The sequence below is a fragment of the Ranitomeya variabilis genome, chromosome 2 (genome assembly GCF_051348905.1).
Source record: "Ranitomeya variabilis isolate aRanVar5 chromosome 2, aRanVar5.hap1, whole genome shotgun sequence".
NCBI lineage: Eukaryota > Metazoa > Chordata > Amphibia > Anura > Dendrobatidae > Ranitomeya > Ranitomeya variabilis.
The window spans coordinates 538603268-538618777 of NC_135233.1; the positions used below are offsets into that span (position 1 = coordinate 538603268).

A 15510-nucleotide genomic window follows, 5' to 3' on the forward strand; every position below is an offset into this window, starting at 1 on the left:
ATTTTATCGTTTTTCAATATGTGCCAGTGTTTGTTTACAATTTTCCGCAGGATGTTGGAGTTGGCATTAAATTGAGTAATAATAGGAATAAAATCCAAATCCTCCTTCGGTTGACACGTGGGGTTCAACAGATCTTGACGTGATTTAGAAATAGCCGCTCTCTTTGCTATTCCCAAAGTTTCTTCCTTATATCCCTTTTCCAAAAATTTACTTGTTAATATTTTTGCCTCTATATCAAGGTCTTGAGGCCTAGAGCAGTTTCTATGTATCCGCATGAACTGACTCTAAGGGTACCGTTACACTAAACGATTTACCAACGAGAAAGACTGCACCGACACAGAGACTTGGACCAATAAGAAAGTGACAGGGAATAATTATCATAAAATTAATTTTTATTTGATAACAATAGTGACAAACATCAAAACTTAATATTAAAAATGTATATATTATCTAATGATATAGTACAATGCAATACTGTGCACAGATTAAGCCGCTTTATAATAAGGCAAGCCAATTTATATAGAGGTAAAGGGCAATCAATGGCATAATAAATCCAAAAAATCATGTGCAGGACAACAGTCAAATTTAATACCAACACAAAACAGTGTATATAATATGTAACAATATATATAAAAATTAATATAAAATGTGTTATGTGTAAAAACCAATATCCACCACTAGGTGGTGCAAGAGACCCAATCCAATAAAAATGTGGTAGAAAAAGTGCTATGTGCAATGACTGCTGACCGACACAAGGGGCATCTAGGTTAAAAGACCCAGAAAAAGTGCTCCGTGCTATATAAATAAGTATGCCAGATTACTTACAAATTGCCAGGGATGATTACAGGGCTGCCAGCGGCTCAATGTGCACCCCGACGCGCGTTTCGGACATCCAGTCCTGACGAAGGACTGGATGTCCGAAACGCGCGTCGGGGTGCACATTGAGCCGCTGGCAGCCCTGTAATCATCCCTGGCAATTTGTAAGTAATCTGGCATACTTATTTATATAGCACGGAACACTTTTTCTGGGTCTTTTAACCTAGATGCCCCTTGTGTCGGTCAGCAGTCATTGCACATAGCACTTTTTCTACCACATTTTTATTGGATTGGGTCTCTTGCACCACCTAGTGGTGGATATTGGTTTTTACACATAACACATTTTATATTAATTTTTATATATATTGTTACATATTATATACACTGTTTTGTGTTGGTATTAAATTTGACTGTTGTCCTGCACATGATTTTTTGGATTTATTATGCCATTGATTGCCCTTTACCTCTGTATAAATTGGCCTGCCTTATTATAAAGCGGCTTAATCTGTGCACAGTATTGCATTGTACTATATCATTAGATAATATATACATTTTTAATATTAAGTTTTGATGTTTGTCACTATTGTTATCAAATAAAAATTAATTTTATGATAATTATTCCCTGTCACTTTCTTATTGGTCCAAGTCTCTGTGTCGGTGCAGTCTTTCTCTTCTAGGTAGTGGTCTTACACTATGAATTTGACACACGGGGTGACCTAGTGTTTATAATCTTTTGATATTATATTCCATTCTTATTTTGATAATATATATTTATAAAGGTGTCATCTCTGTGTCTGCTACTGATTTACCAACGATCACGACCAGCGATACGACCTGGCCGTGATCGTTGGTAAGTCATTGTGTGGTCGCTGGAGAGCTGTCACACAAACAGCTCTCCAGCGACCAACGATGCCGAGGTCCCCGGGTAAACATCGGGTTACTAAGCGCAGGGCCGTGCTTAGTAACCCGATGTTTACCCTGGTTACAAGCGAACACATCGCTGGATCGGTGTCACACACACCGATCCAGCGATGACAGCGGGAGATCCAGCGACAAAATAAAGTTCCAAACGATCTGCTACGACGTACGATTCTCAGCGGGGTCCCTGATCGCTGCTGCGTGTCAGACACAGCGATATCATATGGATATCGCTGGAACGTCACGGATCGTGCCGTCGTAGCAACCAAAGTGCCACTGTGAGACGGTACCCTTAGGGATATTCAATAGCCACTGGGGAAGATGGCAACTGTCCAATGGAATAAAGCTGTTAGAGTCAGTAGGTTTCTGATAAGTACGTGTATGGATACTTCCCTCTTCAATAAAAATGTTAAGATCTAAAAAGTTTATTGCACAATTGCTAGTGCTGCCACTAAAGTTTAAAAGAAATTCATTTTTATTTAAATCAATTAAAAAGTGGTTCAGCGATTCCTGACCACCTGACCATATAAAAATCACGTCGTCTATAAAACGTTGCCAGAGGACCAGGTTCGCGCATAGAGAGCCTCCAGGGTAGATGAAGGATTCTTTCCATCTACCTACATACAGATTAGCATAACTAGGCGCGAACCTGGTCCCCATAAGAGAGGGTGCAGGGGTGGGAAATTCACCAAAAAAAAAGAAACAATTAAGAAGCAGTGTTGACCCGAATGGAACCACCATTTTCAATTTAAGTGACCACATTCTCGACACCAACCAAGTATCTCCAAATACGCTCCTACGAGCAAATTCAACAAATTTGAAGCATATAATGGTATCAAATTATTTATGAGAAAACTAGCTATTCGTAGATATTTCCTTAAAAATCCAACTTGTGCTAATTTAGAACAATCATCTACCAGATACGTTCATACCACACTTAAAAATAAGTCTTATTTCCATCCAGTTAATGAGTATTCAACACAGATGGAAACATTCCAAACTAATGTGATTGAAGAAGTACGTAAAATTAATACTAATCACTGTAATAGATTTAAATATAACCTCACTTGGAAGGAGAGACCAGCCTTGGTTTCCCTACAGAAACAAAATGAACTGGTCATACGCCCTGCAGATAAGGGGGGGGGGGGGGGTATAGTTGTTTTAAATCAAAAAGCTTATAACAATGAAGCCATGAGGCTTCTGGGGGATTCTAAAACATATAGAAAGCTAAATAAAGATTCTACCAATGGATTCATTAAAGAGATGAAAACTCTAACCAAAAGAGGATTAGATAAAAGGCTTTATTAATTAAGACAAATTCAAATTTATTAATAGTGGACCACCAAGGATGGCAGTTTTTTATTATTTGCCTAAGATCCATAAAGATAGCAAGAAACCACCAGGAATACCCATCATATCTGGGATCCAATGTCTAACATCTAATATGTCCAAGTTTGTGGACTGTCACCTCCAGAATTTGATACCACATTTGCCAGCATATCTCAAGGATAGCGCCCATATTCTAAAACTTTTACAAAATATAAAGTGGCAGGATCACTTTATATTGGGCACCCTAGACATTTCATCTTTATATACTGTGATTGATCATATAAATGGGTGTGATGCCGCAAAGCATTTTTTGAAGAAACATTCAGAAATGCCTATTGAACAAATTTATTTTTTAGGGGAGTGCATGCATTTTATTTTAACGCATAAATATTTTATTTACGAGAACTACTACTCCCAGCAGTGGGGTACTGCTATGGGGACCAGGTTCGCGCATAGTTATACTAATCTGTATGTAGGTAGATGGGAAGAATCCTTCATTTACCCTGGAGGCTCTCTACGCGCGAACCTGGTCCTCTGGCAACGTTTTATAGACGACATGATTTTTATATGGTCAGGTGGTCAGGAATCGCTGAACCACTTTTTAATTGATTTAAATAAAAATGAATTTCTTTTAAACTTTAGTGGCAGCACTAGTAATTGTGCAATAAACTTTTTAGATCTTAACATTTTTATTGAAGAGGGAAGTATCCATACACGTACTTATCAGAAACCTACTGACTCTAACAGCTTTATTCCATTGGACAGTTGCCATCTTCCCCAGTGGCTATTGAATATCCCTAAGAGTTAGTTCATGCAGATACATAGAAACTGCTCTAGGCCTCAAGACCTTGATATAGAGGCAAAAATATTAACAAGTAAATTTTTGGAAAAGGGATATAAGGAAGATACTTTGGGAATAGCAAAGAGAGCGGCTTTTTCTAAATCACGTCAAGATCTGTTGAACTTCAAGTGTCAACCGAAGGAGGATTTGGATTTTATTCCTATTATTACTCAATTTAATGCCAACTCCAACATCCTGCGGAAAATTGTAAACAAACACTGGCACATATTGAAAAACGATAAAATTGTGGGGGATAAAATACCGCAACGTCCTCATTTTATATATAAAAAATGCCGCAACTTGGGCAATTCCATTGCCCCCATGATACAAAACAAACCGCAATGGAAACAAACGACTATCGAAAAATATTTTGAAAGGCTTTTTCCCATGCCAAAAATGTAGTACATGCAAGCAAGCTAAGATTAGAAAACAAATTTATTTTGATAAAGATAAGAGATTTTTTATTAAGGAATTTATAACCTGCTCTACTACAGGGGTCATTTATATCATCATATGTAAAAAGATATATGTGGGGAGGACAAAAAGACCCCTGAGAATAAGAATCAATGAGCACATCAGAAATATTAAGAAAAAATTTCTATCTCATCCGCTTTCCAAACATTTTATTGAACAGCACAACGGTATGGTTCAGAATATGGAAGTTGTGGGTATTGGAAAAATAGCCCCTCACTGGAGAGGAGGAAACTATCAAAACCATGTCGAGGGTTGAAACAAAATGGATTTTTACTTTGGACTCTATTATTCCTAGAGGTCTCAATAGTGAGATTGAATTGTTCGGCTTCCAATAAACTCTGGTGCAAATGGAATATAAGGACCTTTATTTGGGGGCGGGGGCCATCCCTGAGGAAGGAGACGGACGTCTCCGAAATGCGTCGGAAGTTGTTTGGTCCCCACCGCCATTCGTACCCAGCTCCTGATCACGTGCACTATCACGCGGTTCACTCCGTCACACAGGTCCTACTCCAGCGCTCTATTCACTTTGCGCACGAGTCAGCCTGCCGGACTCTACGCCGCTGCACGTGTGGCTGGGAGGAGCTCCATACTGTCACCGACCGGGGCAGTTGGCGCCCACCCGCCTAACATCAGGATCCAGATTCTCCGCACAAGGATACCTTTCAGTTGCATTGATTCCGTATTTTTGGGGTAAGAGCATTATATTTATTACTGTTCTTACACACCACTTGTGTGAAATTTCAAGGAGCATTTAAATCTACTATTCCACAGGCGAGTTATACTACTATTGGATTGTTTTTTAAGGACTTCCATACATAAATCCATTTGAGAAGGGTTACATCAGCGCGAACACCTGGATGCACATTGGTGTATCATTTTTTACTAGAAATTGAAAATGCCTAACCTGATGGTCTACCCGCACTGCCATCCTGAGGAACTGTTGGTGATCTTTGTAAACTGGCAGATGATAGTATGCATATTTTAGATCCAGTACCGACATGTAACACCTGGGAAACAAAAGTTTAGTTGTTGACTTAATAGATTCCATTTTAAAAGCGCGGTATTGAAGAAATTTATTTAATTTACGCAAATATATGATAGTCCTAAAGGACCCGACGGGTTTAGAAATCAAAAATATTGAAGAATAAAATCCAGTCTTCTCCTGCTGTTTTGGAACCTCTTCAATAACCCGCTTTTTAAATAACTGTTGAATCTCTCTTTCTAGGGCCTGCTGTTGAGCTGGAGAATCAAGCTAAGTTAATGCAAAATGATTTGGGGGAATCTTCAGAAATTCCAACTTCAACCCTGACGCAACTACCCCCAATATCCAGTTACTAGAAGTTATTTTAGTCCATTTATCGAGGAAGAATTTCAATCTACCCCCACTGGGAGATCTTTCCTATCTATAGTTGTGTCTGCGTCTTGAAGAAGATGAGGAATTTCCATAGTATCCACCTTTTTTCTTTTTTTCTGCTGGTTCCCAATCGCGACTATATCCTTGCTGGTCCGATTGAAATCTTCTGAAAGGCATGCGTCTTCTGAAGGCGTTCCTAAAGGTGGGATTAAATACTTTAGGAAATCCCTTTTTCCTATCTTCCGCCTTCACAAGGATATCATCCAGCACCGGGCCAAATAGGTACTCACCCCTACATGGAATGGTGCACAACTTGGCTCTAGCCTGAGCATCCCCCTTCCAGGTCTTAAGCCAAAGTGCCCGCCGGGCCGCATTTGAAAGACCAGCTGACCTTGCCGCTAATTTTAAAGAGTCTACCGAAGCATCCGCTAAATAGGCTACTCCTTCTCGGATCTGGGACAGGGAATCCAACAATTTCTCTCTAAGAACTTTTGCCTTAAGTTGCTCTTCTAGCTAACTTACCCAGACCATAACGGATCTGGCAGTACAAGTACCAGCGATTGCGGGTTTAAAGGCTCCCGAAGACAATTCCCACACTTTCTTTAGGAACATGTCTGCCTTTCTGTCTCACGGGTCCTAAAGGAGTCCCACATCTTCCAGTGGTAGCGAGGCTGATTTTGAGGTGGAGGCCACTTGCTGCGTCTACTTTAGGGATCTTTATCCATTGAGATAAGAGGTCATCATCAAAGGGGTATCTTTTTGCAGCGGATGGTAAAAACCCTTTATCCTGCTTATCCCACTCCCGTCTAACCAGATCTTTTATTGTGTCCCCTACCGGGAAAGTTTTACGATTTCTCTGGCACAGCCCCGCAAACAATGTCCTGGGTGGATTTTGCTTCTTTATTTTCTGTGACATCCATAGTTGCCCAAACTGCTTTAACTAGGGTTTCCATATTTTCCATAGAAAAACAGGGCCTTCCTTCCTCATCCGAGGAGGATGGCGAGGAGCTCTCTGAACATTCGCCCTCTTGTAGGGAAGTGCTTGAATCAGATATCACATCCATACTGATTTTTTCGTGCCGTCTTGATTTAAGGGAACATTTTATTTATTCCCTAATGAGCTCCCTCAAATTCGATGTATGGAGTGGGCCTTCTTCCAAAGTACAGCAGATACAAGCCTGACACAATTTCTTTATATAGCTGTCTGGCAATGGTTCCGTACACAAAGCACACTGTTTATGTTTTGACTATGTAACCTTTTTAACCTATAACAAAGCATAGCACAAAACAGCATAATCAGCTATTGGGGCTGGAATTAAACACTCACCCGTCGCTGATGATAGAGTACCGGTCTCTGAGGAGGTGAGGTGCCACCTGACGTCGGGTTGCCACTCAGCCGCCCGCGTACCATGTCACTGCTGCGTGACCGACTGCTGCTCTTCCTTTGCTGCTCTGTCATCTGCAAATGCTCGGCGTCCCCTATTGAGGACATGTTGCCACGCACACTCACCCTCCTCGGCTCTGCATTTTGTATCTGCTACGCTCCTCCTCTGGGCTCCACCCCCCGGAAGTAGAACAACTACTTCCGAGTCACAAGCGCCGACATCCGCTCAGAAGCGTCGCGCGTCTGCGACCCAGGGCGGCATTCCCTGGGAACGCATCTCACTCCCGCCAGACGAGGGGGGGGGTCTGTGAGCAGTACACCCCCGACACTGCTTCCAGTGCCCCCGATTCTGCTCTTCTTTCCGGAAACCGCGCAGAGGCTTGGTGGACCTGGGTAAGCTGACCTGCAGGCTCCCGCCGTCCGGACAGGAACCCAAAAGCTGGAGGGCGAGGGGGACCGCCCCTTTTTAACCTGTAGGTTCCTGTCCTGATGGTGGGCGGATCCCCTCTCTCGTAGTGGGTGCTGTCATGGCGATAGGAAAAACACAATTTTTTATTTTAATTCTTTTTTATTTACAGGTATATGGTTCCCAGGGCCTGGAGGAGAGTCTCCTCTCCTCCACCCTGGGTACCAACCGCACATGATCCGCTTACTTCCCGCATGATGGACATAGCCCCATGCGGGAAGTAAGCGGATCAATGCATTCCTATGTGTACGGAATCCCCGCGATTCCACACTAAGAATGAACATGCTGCGTGTTTTTTTCCAGAATGTGATTCCGCCGTGGAAAAAAACGCAGCATGGCGGAATGCATTAAAAATGATGGGATGCTTATGTAAGCGTTTTTTTAGTGTTTTTTGGCAGAAAATGGCCGAAAAAACGCTAAAAATCCTGAACGTGTGCACATAGCCTTAAAGACTTAGAGGTTGCAATGAGACTCCAATCACTTGCACTCTGCTGCCATGTTGTAGTGGCGTACAGAGATGTTTAGCCACAACACTGCACGTATGGCCAAAGTCAGAACAGCCAGGGGTTACTTTTACCTGCTGAAAAGCTTGGTTGAGATGGCCTTGTTGAAGCAGTTGCATGATTTGTGTCTGCTGAGAATGATAGTCATGATGAGAAGATGGAATAGGTGTCCCTGCTGCAGATCTCATAGCATGCATAATGCTCGAGGTGACTGCAGCCTGCTGCTCCTTCATAGCATGATTCACTTCTTCTTTGATAATTCTTTGCACCTGACATAGGATAGAGTCTTGCATACTGGAAACAAAAGTTACATGCGATTAATACATCAAGATGGTTTAACTTCAAGTATTACACATAACAAATAAAATTATTAAATTCTTGTCAGGTATACAAGGGGTGACATTTCTCCTTGCGGTGACTGACATGTTAAGCATGCTGCAATGCTCCTCTGGGAAATATGCAAATTGTTTACTCAGAGAGGAAGCAAACTAAAACTCTAGTGCCACCTATAGCAAGTAGCAATCCAAAAAGTCAATGTCGACCCTTTAATGAGCCTTGTCACATGGGCTCGTTAAAGGGTCGATACTGACTTTCAGGATTGCTTCTTTCTATAGGTGGCACTAGAGTTCTAGTCCTCTATTCTTGGGAGAGACAATTTGAATAAAATCTTGTCAGCATCACACAACCCGTTCAGTTCTTTTCACACTCTAATAAACTGCTATTGATTTAGGGAAAAAAATATTTTACCACCTTTATTATGAGCATTATGTAAAGTGAAAAAAAAAGTTAACATTTTTTTCAAAGGTGCCCATATCACTTTTTCTTTTACATAAAGAGAACCTGTCATCAGGATTTTAGACCCCAAACTAATGGTATGCATGTAAATGTGCTTTTCATGCTCATTAAATCCTTAACTCTAATTGTAGAAATCAGTTTTGCTGTTTTAAAAAAATCCAATGTACAAATTGTGTAATGGGCTGGCACTGCAGTTCTGCAACCTCTGCTGCTTCTGTGCCTTTTACCCTCCCACTGCCTGCTTCCTTTATCTGACTGACAGGTCACTGAGTGACCTGCCCTTCAGAGACAAGAGACAGGCAGTTTAATGAGGGGAGAGGCAGGCAAGCTGTAAGTACATTAGTCATAGACAAAGGGAGATATTGCACTCTGCTAAGTTGGTGCCAAGAAGGGAAATCTTTTAAGAAAGAAAATCTTCGGCTCTACATAAAGGTGAATTATAATCAGTCTGTGAGAACAATGTTTAGAATTGAGAGTCCTCAGTGGATATGATATATGATAGTGCTATGTTGTGCATAAATATGTGATTCTTCAGAATTTGTATTAGTCTATGCCTGATGAAGAGACCTGTGTAGTCTCGAAAGCTTGCAATTTGTTACCATCTTTTCAGTTAGCCATTAAAAGGTATCAACCACTGAGGACTCTCAATTCTAAACATTGTTCTATCTACTGGCTAACACGGTAACAGGATATATATCTTTCCTGTATCAATCAGTCTGTGAGACAGATTGATATACAGACGTTTCCGCCTTCCGGCCTTTATCAAGTTAATTTGAACAAAATGTAAAGAGCATAAGATAAGTCCAAGGTCAAATAAAAAGAGGTTACCGTACATATCACATGGCTGTAACAGAAATGAAAACATAATTTCACATATATTGAAGAAAACTAATTGCATTTGGAATTAGAATCTATTCAGTATTCACAATTGCTGGCTGTCTCATTGTAAGAGAATAATCCCTGTAAGACAAAGAAAATCACAGCACAGTATTCCCAGTAGAGCAATTGGGAAGGTAATTATTTAGTATGCATATGTCACTTAGTATAATCTTTTCCATCTGGTTCTGTTCTTTACTGGAGTATCAGAACACTTCGTTGAACACTTTTCCATACATTTTCACAGATTCCCTTTGTTCTATAGACAAGCACCTGAACAGGTAATCATCCATTAGCTGTGATGTTTTCTCTCTTTAGTTATCTTGTTGGGATGCTTTTTTCTTCTCGTTTTTGCTTTATATTCATTCTTTCCACTGTATGTTCATATGCTTCTGGATACCTATGGTCCTACCTGACCTGTATGATATTTTGACCTTTGATTCCAGTAGGCCATTTTCTTTGTCTTACGGTGATTATTCTCTTACAATGAGACAGACACCTCTTGACTACTGAAGACATTCTAATTTTAAATGAATGTGAATACTTTTCTGCCCAGTGATGACAGAAGTATTCTAGGAGTGATACCTTTATTGGCTAACCAGAAAATAATATGCTTGAAAGCTTTCAGAGCACAGTGGCTCCTTCTTCAGGCAAGATTACAAATAGTTTAATAAGAAACAAGCACAACATTTTAAAGAATACTACAGGATGACATTTGTTAGGGGGTGGGAAGTGTGATGAGTCCATAGATAAGCCAAGGTAATTAAATTAGGCATTTTCTTACAAATGGAGTGGCAGAGGGAATAAAGTTCTTAGTTATCAGGAGTCCATCAGTGGAGGTGTGAATTGTATCCATGTAGTGACTCATAAATCCAGGTGTTAAGGCTACTTTCACACTAGCGTTAACTGCATTACGTCGCAAATCGTCTTTTTTCATAAAAAACGCATCCAGCAAAAGTTTTTGCTGGATGCGTTTTTTCCCCATAGACTTGTATTGGCGACGTATTGCGACGGATTGGCATACGTCGTGTCCGTCTTACGACGTATGCGTCGAAATTTGGCGACACGTCGGCGGCAAAAAACGTTGATTGTAACGTTTTTTGTCTCCGCCTAAAAAACGTGTCGCGACGCATCCTGCGGCATACGTCGTTGGCTGCAATGGAAGCCTATGAGCAACGGATGTGTTGGGACACGTCGTACGACGCAATGCAGCGCTGCAATACGTTATTTTTACACTGAGCATGCTCAGAAGCAGAATTTTGTTGCCAATTGGCCAGAAACCCCCAAATCTATATAAACCTGGCCTGGGCCTTCAACCCCACATATTGCCTGCAAGACCCAGAGAGAAGACTGCCAGCCACAAGACCCCAGCCAGCCACAAGACACCAGCCAGCCACAGGACCCCAGCCATAAGACCCCAGCCACAAGACCCCAGCCTGACACAGGAGCCAGCCACAGGAGCCAGCCACAGGAGCCAGCCACAAGACTCCAGCCACAAGACTCCAGCCACAAGACTCCAGCCACAAGACTCCAGCCACAAGACTCCAGCCACAAGACTCCAGCCACAAGACTCCAGCCACAAGACTCCAGCCACAAGACTCCAGCCACAAGACTCCAGCCACAAGACTCCAGCCACAAGACTCCAGCCACAAGACTCCAGCCACAAGACTCCAGCCACCATAGAGCCAGTGTGAGTATTGCAATTTTTGTGTGCATCTGTGTGCCTGTGCATTTGTGTGTGTATGAGGTACTGACTACAGCAAGAGCTTAAAACCTGAAGAGAACCAGAGGCCTGCCATCGTCCTGCAACAGCCAGTGCCATGCTAGAGTCCAGATCCACCCTGATGCCAGCCACTGTGAAGACATGCAGCTCCAGCCAAAGGATTGTCAGCCTTTTTTACGTGTGTGTGTAATGTGTGTGTGTGTGTGTGTATATGCGTCTTCTGATTGCGTTCACCTTTCTGCCTTTGTTGTACATATGTGTATTTGCATAAAGCTTATGTGCGTGCGTGTGTGTGTATTTTTGTACGGCTGTGTGCTTTTTAAGTATGTCTTCATGTGCCTGCACCTTATTATGCCTTTGCCAATCTTATGCCTGTTCATGTGGGAGGGTATGTGTCCACGTTCAGGATTGCATCAGGATTTGGTCAGGATTTTTCATCAGTATTTGTACGCCAAAACCAGGAGTGGGTGTAAAATGCCGAAGTGGTGCATGTTTTTTTTATTATACTTTTCCTAATTGTTAGGCTGTGTTCACACGTTGCAGATTATTCACGTTTTTTTCCTATAAAAACGCTATAAAACCGCAAATAATCTGCATACATTATGCATCCTATCATTTTTAATGAATTCCGCATGTTTTGTGCACATGATGCAAAAAAAACGCATACCGCACAAAATCCAGACATGCTCTATCTTTTTGCGTTTTTTTTGCGGATTTCCCACTCCAAAATGCATTGGGAAGTGTCCGGAAAAAAACGCGTCAAAACCGCGTCAAAAACGCATGCGGTTTTCTTGCGGATTTCTTGCAGAAAATGTCCGGAATTCTCAGGAATTTTCTGCAAGAAATCCTGAACGTGTGCACATAGCCTTGAACTTCTGGTTTTGGATTACAAAAACTGCTGGAAAATCCGGACCAAATCCTGATGCAATCCTGAACGTGGACACATACCAAGCATGTTAGTGTGCATCTTATTGATTGCATGTGCATTTGTCCATGCCTTAATTGGTAAATTGCCTTTTCCTGATGTGTTTACTAAGTATAGTGGTCTGTGCAGCATGTGGTTTAAATGTTTTTTTTTTTTTTTTTTTTAATCGGATGTATTTTTGCAAAGTATAGTGGTCTGCAGCTTGTGGTGTGAACGTGTGAGCGTGTTTTTTTTTTTTTTTCTTCTATTTCAAAGTGTTGATTTTATTATTACTGTGGAAACCATTCACAGTTGATGTACTTGTATTTAAAATAAAGAGCATTTCTGCTCCTAATTGTGATAAGAAAAAAAAAAGAGGAAAAAAAAAGAAAATAATAAAATGTTTGTTACAAAAATGTCCGTAGTATCATTTCAGAAAGGAAAATTTAAAACTGGTGTATGTACCAATGGTTACACATGCAATACAGAGTTGGTTGAGGGCTCTTTTTTTTAATAAAGGTTACACTTAAAGGTTTTTTGGGGGAGGTGATTTTTGAAAATAAAATGTAGTAAATATTTTTTTACATGGTGGGTTCACATTCTAAAAATATTTTTTTTGGCACATGGAAATGAATGGTATAGCGTGCACCTGTTTTTGGGTTTTGGTGTTCACATTTAATGAACTTTTCTCACATCATTTTAGCAGGGTGTTTATTAAAACATTACCTAGTTTAGGGGGTGGTCTAATTATAAATCCATTATACTTATTATAGATACACCAGGGACCAGGTCCATAGCACCCACCTGTGTTCCATACCAGGACCAGCCCACCAGGCAAGCCCACCAGGACCACAGCCACAAATCTTGAAAAGTAAGTTTTGAAGACCCCCAATCTGCTACTTCAATGTGTAGAGCAGATTGCAAGTGTCTTTTTAACTTACAGATACACCAGGACCACAGCCGCTGCCTGCCTTGCCCACCAGGACCAGGACCACAGCCGCTGCCTGCCTTGCCCACCAGGACCACAGCCGCTGCCTGCCTTGCCCACCAGGACCACAGCCGCTGCCTGCCTTGCCCACCAGGACCAGGACCAACAATTGTTAAAAGTAAGTTTTGAAGACCCCCAATCTGCTACTTCAATGTGTAGAGCAGATTGCAAGTGTCTTTTTAACTTACAGATACACCAGGACCACAGCCGCTGCCTGCCTTGCCCACCAGGACCAGGACCACAGCCGCTGCCTGCCTTGCCCACCAGGACCACAGCCGCTGCCTGCCTTGCCCACCAGGACCACAGCCGCTGCCTGCCTTGCCCACCAGGACCACAGCCGCTGCCTGCCTTGCCCACCAGGACCAGGACCAACAATTGTTAAAAGTAAGTTTTGAAGACCCCCAATCTGCTACTTCAATGTGTAGAGCAGATTGCAAGTGTCTTTTTAACTTACAGATACACCAGGACCACAGCCGCTGCCTGCCTTGCCCACCAGGACCAGGACCAACAATTGTTAAAAGTAAGTTTTGAAGACCCCCAATCTGCTACTTCAATGTGTAGAGCAGATTGCAAGTGTCTTTTTAACTTACAGATACACCAGGACCACAGCCGCTGCCTGCCTTGCCCACCAGGACCAGGACCACAGCCGCTGCCTGCCTTGCCCACCAGGACCACAGACGCTGCCTGCCTTGCCCACCAGGACCACAGCCGCTGCCTGCCTTGCCCACCAGGACCACAGCCGCTGCCTGCCTTGCCCACCAGGACCAGGACCAACAATTGTTAAAAGTAAGTTTTGAAGACCCCCAATCTGCTACTTCAATGTGTAGAGCAGATTGCAAGTGTCTTTTTAACTTACAGATACACCAGGACCACAGCCGCTGCCTGCCTTGCCCACCAAGACCAGGACCACAGCCGCTGCCTGCCTTGCCCACCAGGACCACAGCCGCTGCCTGCCTTGCCCACCAGGACCACAGCCGCTGCCTGCCTTGCCCACCAGGACCAGGACCAACAATTGTTAAAAGTAAGTTTTGAAGACCCCCAATCTGCTACTTCAATGTGTAGAGCAGATTGCAAGTGTCTTTTTAACTTACAGATACACCAGGACGACAGCCGCTGCCTGCCTTGCCCACCAGGACCAGGACCACAGCCGCTGCCTGCCTTGCCCACCAGGACCACAGCCACTGCCTGCCTTGCCCACCAGGACCACAGCCGCTGCCTGCCTTGCCCACCAGGACCAGGACCAACAATTGTTAAAAGTAAGTTTTGAAGACCCCCAATCTGCTACTTCAATGTGTAGAGCAGATTGCAAGTGTCTTTTTAACTTACAGATACACCAGGACCACAGCCGCTGCCTGCCTTGCCCACCAGGACCAAGACCACAGCCGCTGCCTGCCTTGCCCACCAGGACCACAGCCGCAGCAAGACACAGGAACAATGTCCTCTTCTGACAGCCCTCCTCCACAGCAACAGCGTGTATCGATAACTTAACACAAAAAATGTTTTTGTTTTTTTAAATTTACATTTTTGTGGATCACTACATGCAGTGGCGTAACTACAAAGTTATGGGCCCCGGTGCGAACTTCCAAATGGGGCCCCCCTCCCGGGCCGGCCCCGGCCCCCCCCCCCCGGGCAGGCCCCGCCCCCGGGCCGGCCCCGGCCCCCCCTTCCCCTAGATACGCCTCGGACTGTTGCCATGCAGGAGGAATCTCCTGCACTGCAACATGGTGTTGGGTGCCAGCACAGCCCGCACAGTGGTATATACAGCACAGCCCACACAGGGGTATATACAGCACAGCCCACACAGGGGTATATACAGCACAGCCCACACAGGGATATATAGAGCACAGCCCACACAGGGATACATAGAGCACAGCCCACACAGGGATACATAGAGCACAGCTCACACAGGGATATATAGAGCACAGCCCACACAGGGATATATAGAGCACAGCCCACACAGGGATATATAGAGCACAGCCCACACAGGGGTATATACAGCACAGCCCACACAGGGGTATATACAGCACAGCCCACACAGGGATATATAGAGCACAGCCCACACAGGGATACATAGAGCACAGCCCACACAGGGATACAGAGAGCACAGCTCACACAGGGATATATAGAGCACAGCCCACA

The 15510-nt window shown here is 43.2% G+C and overlaps 1 protein-coding gene across 3 annotated transcripts in view; it reads right to left on the reverse strand.

Annotated features, from left to right (window-relative positions):
* Window positions 1-15510, reverse strand: part of EDC4 (enhancer of mRNA decapping 4) — a 1216007-nt gene that overhangs the window by 271979 nt on the left and 928518 nt on the right. For all 3 annotated transcript variants that reach the window (XM_077288123.1, XM_077288125.1, XM_077288126.1), the window contains one exon: window positions 8160-8379. In XM_077288123.1, coding sequence (XP_077144238.1) covers window positions 8160-8379 — 220 coding nt within the window. The remainder of the gene's footprint in view (window positions 1-8159; window positions 8380-15510) is intronic.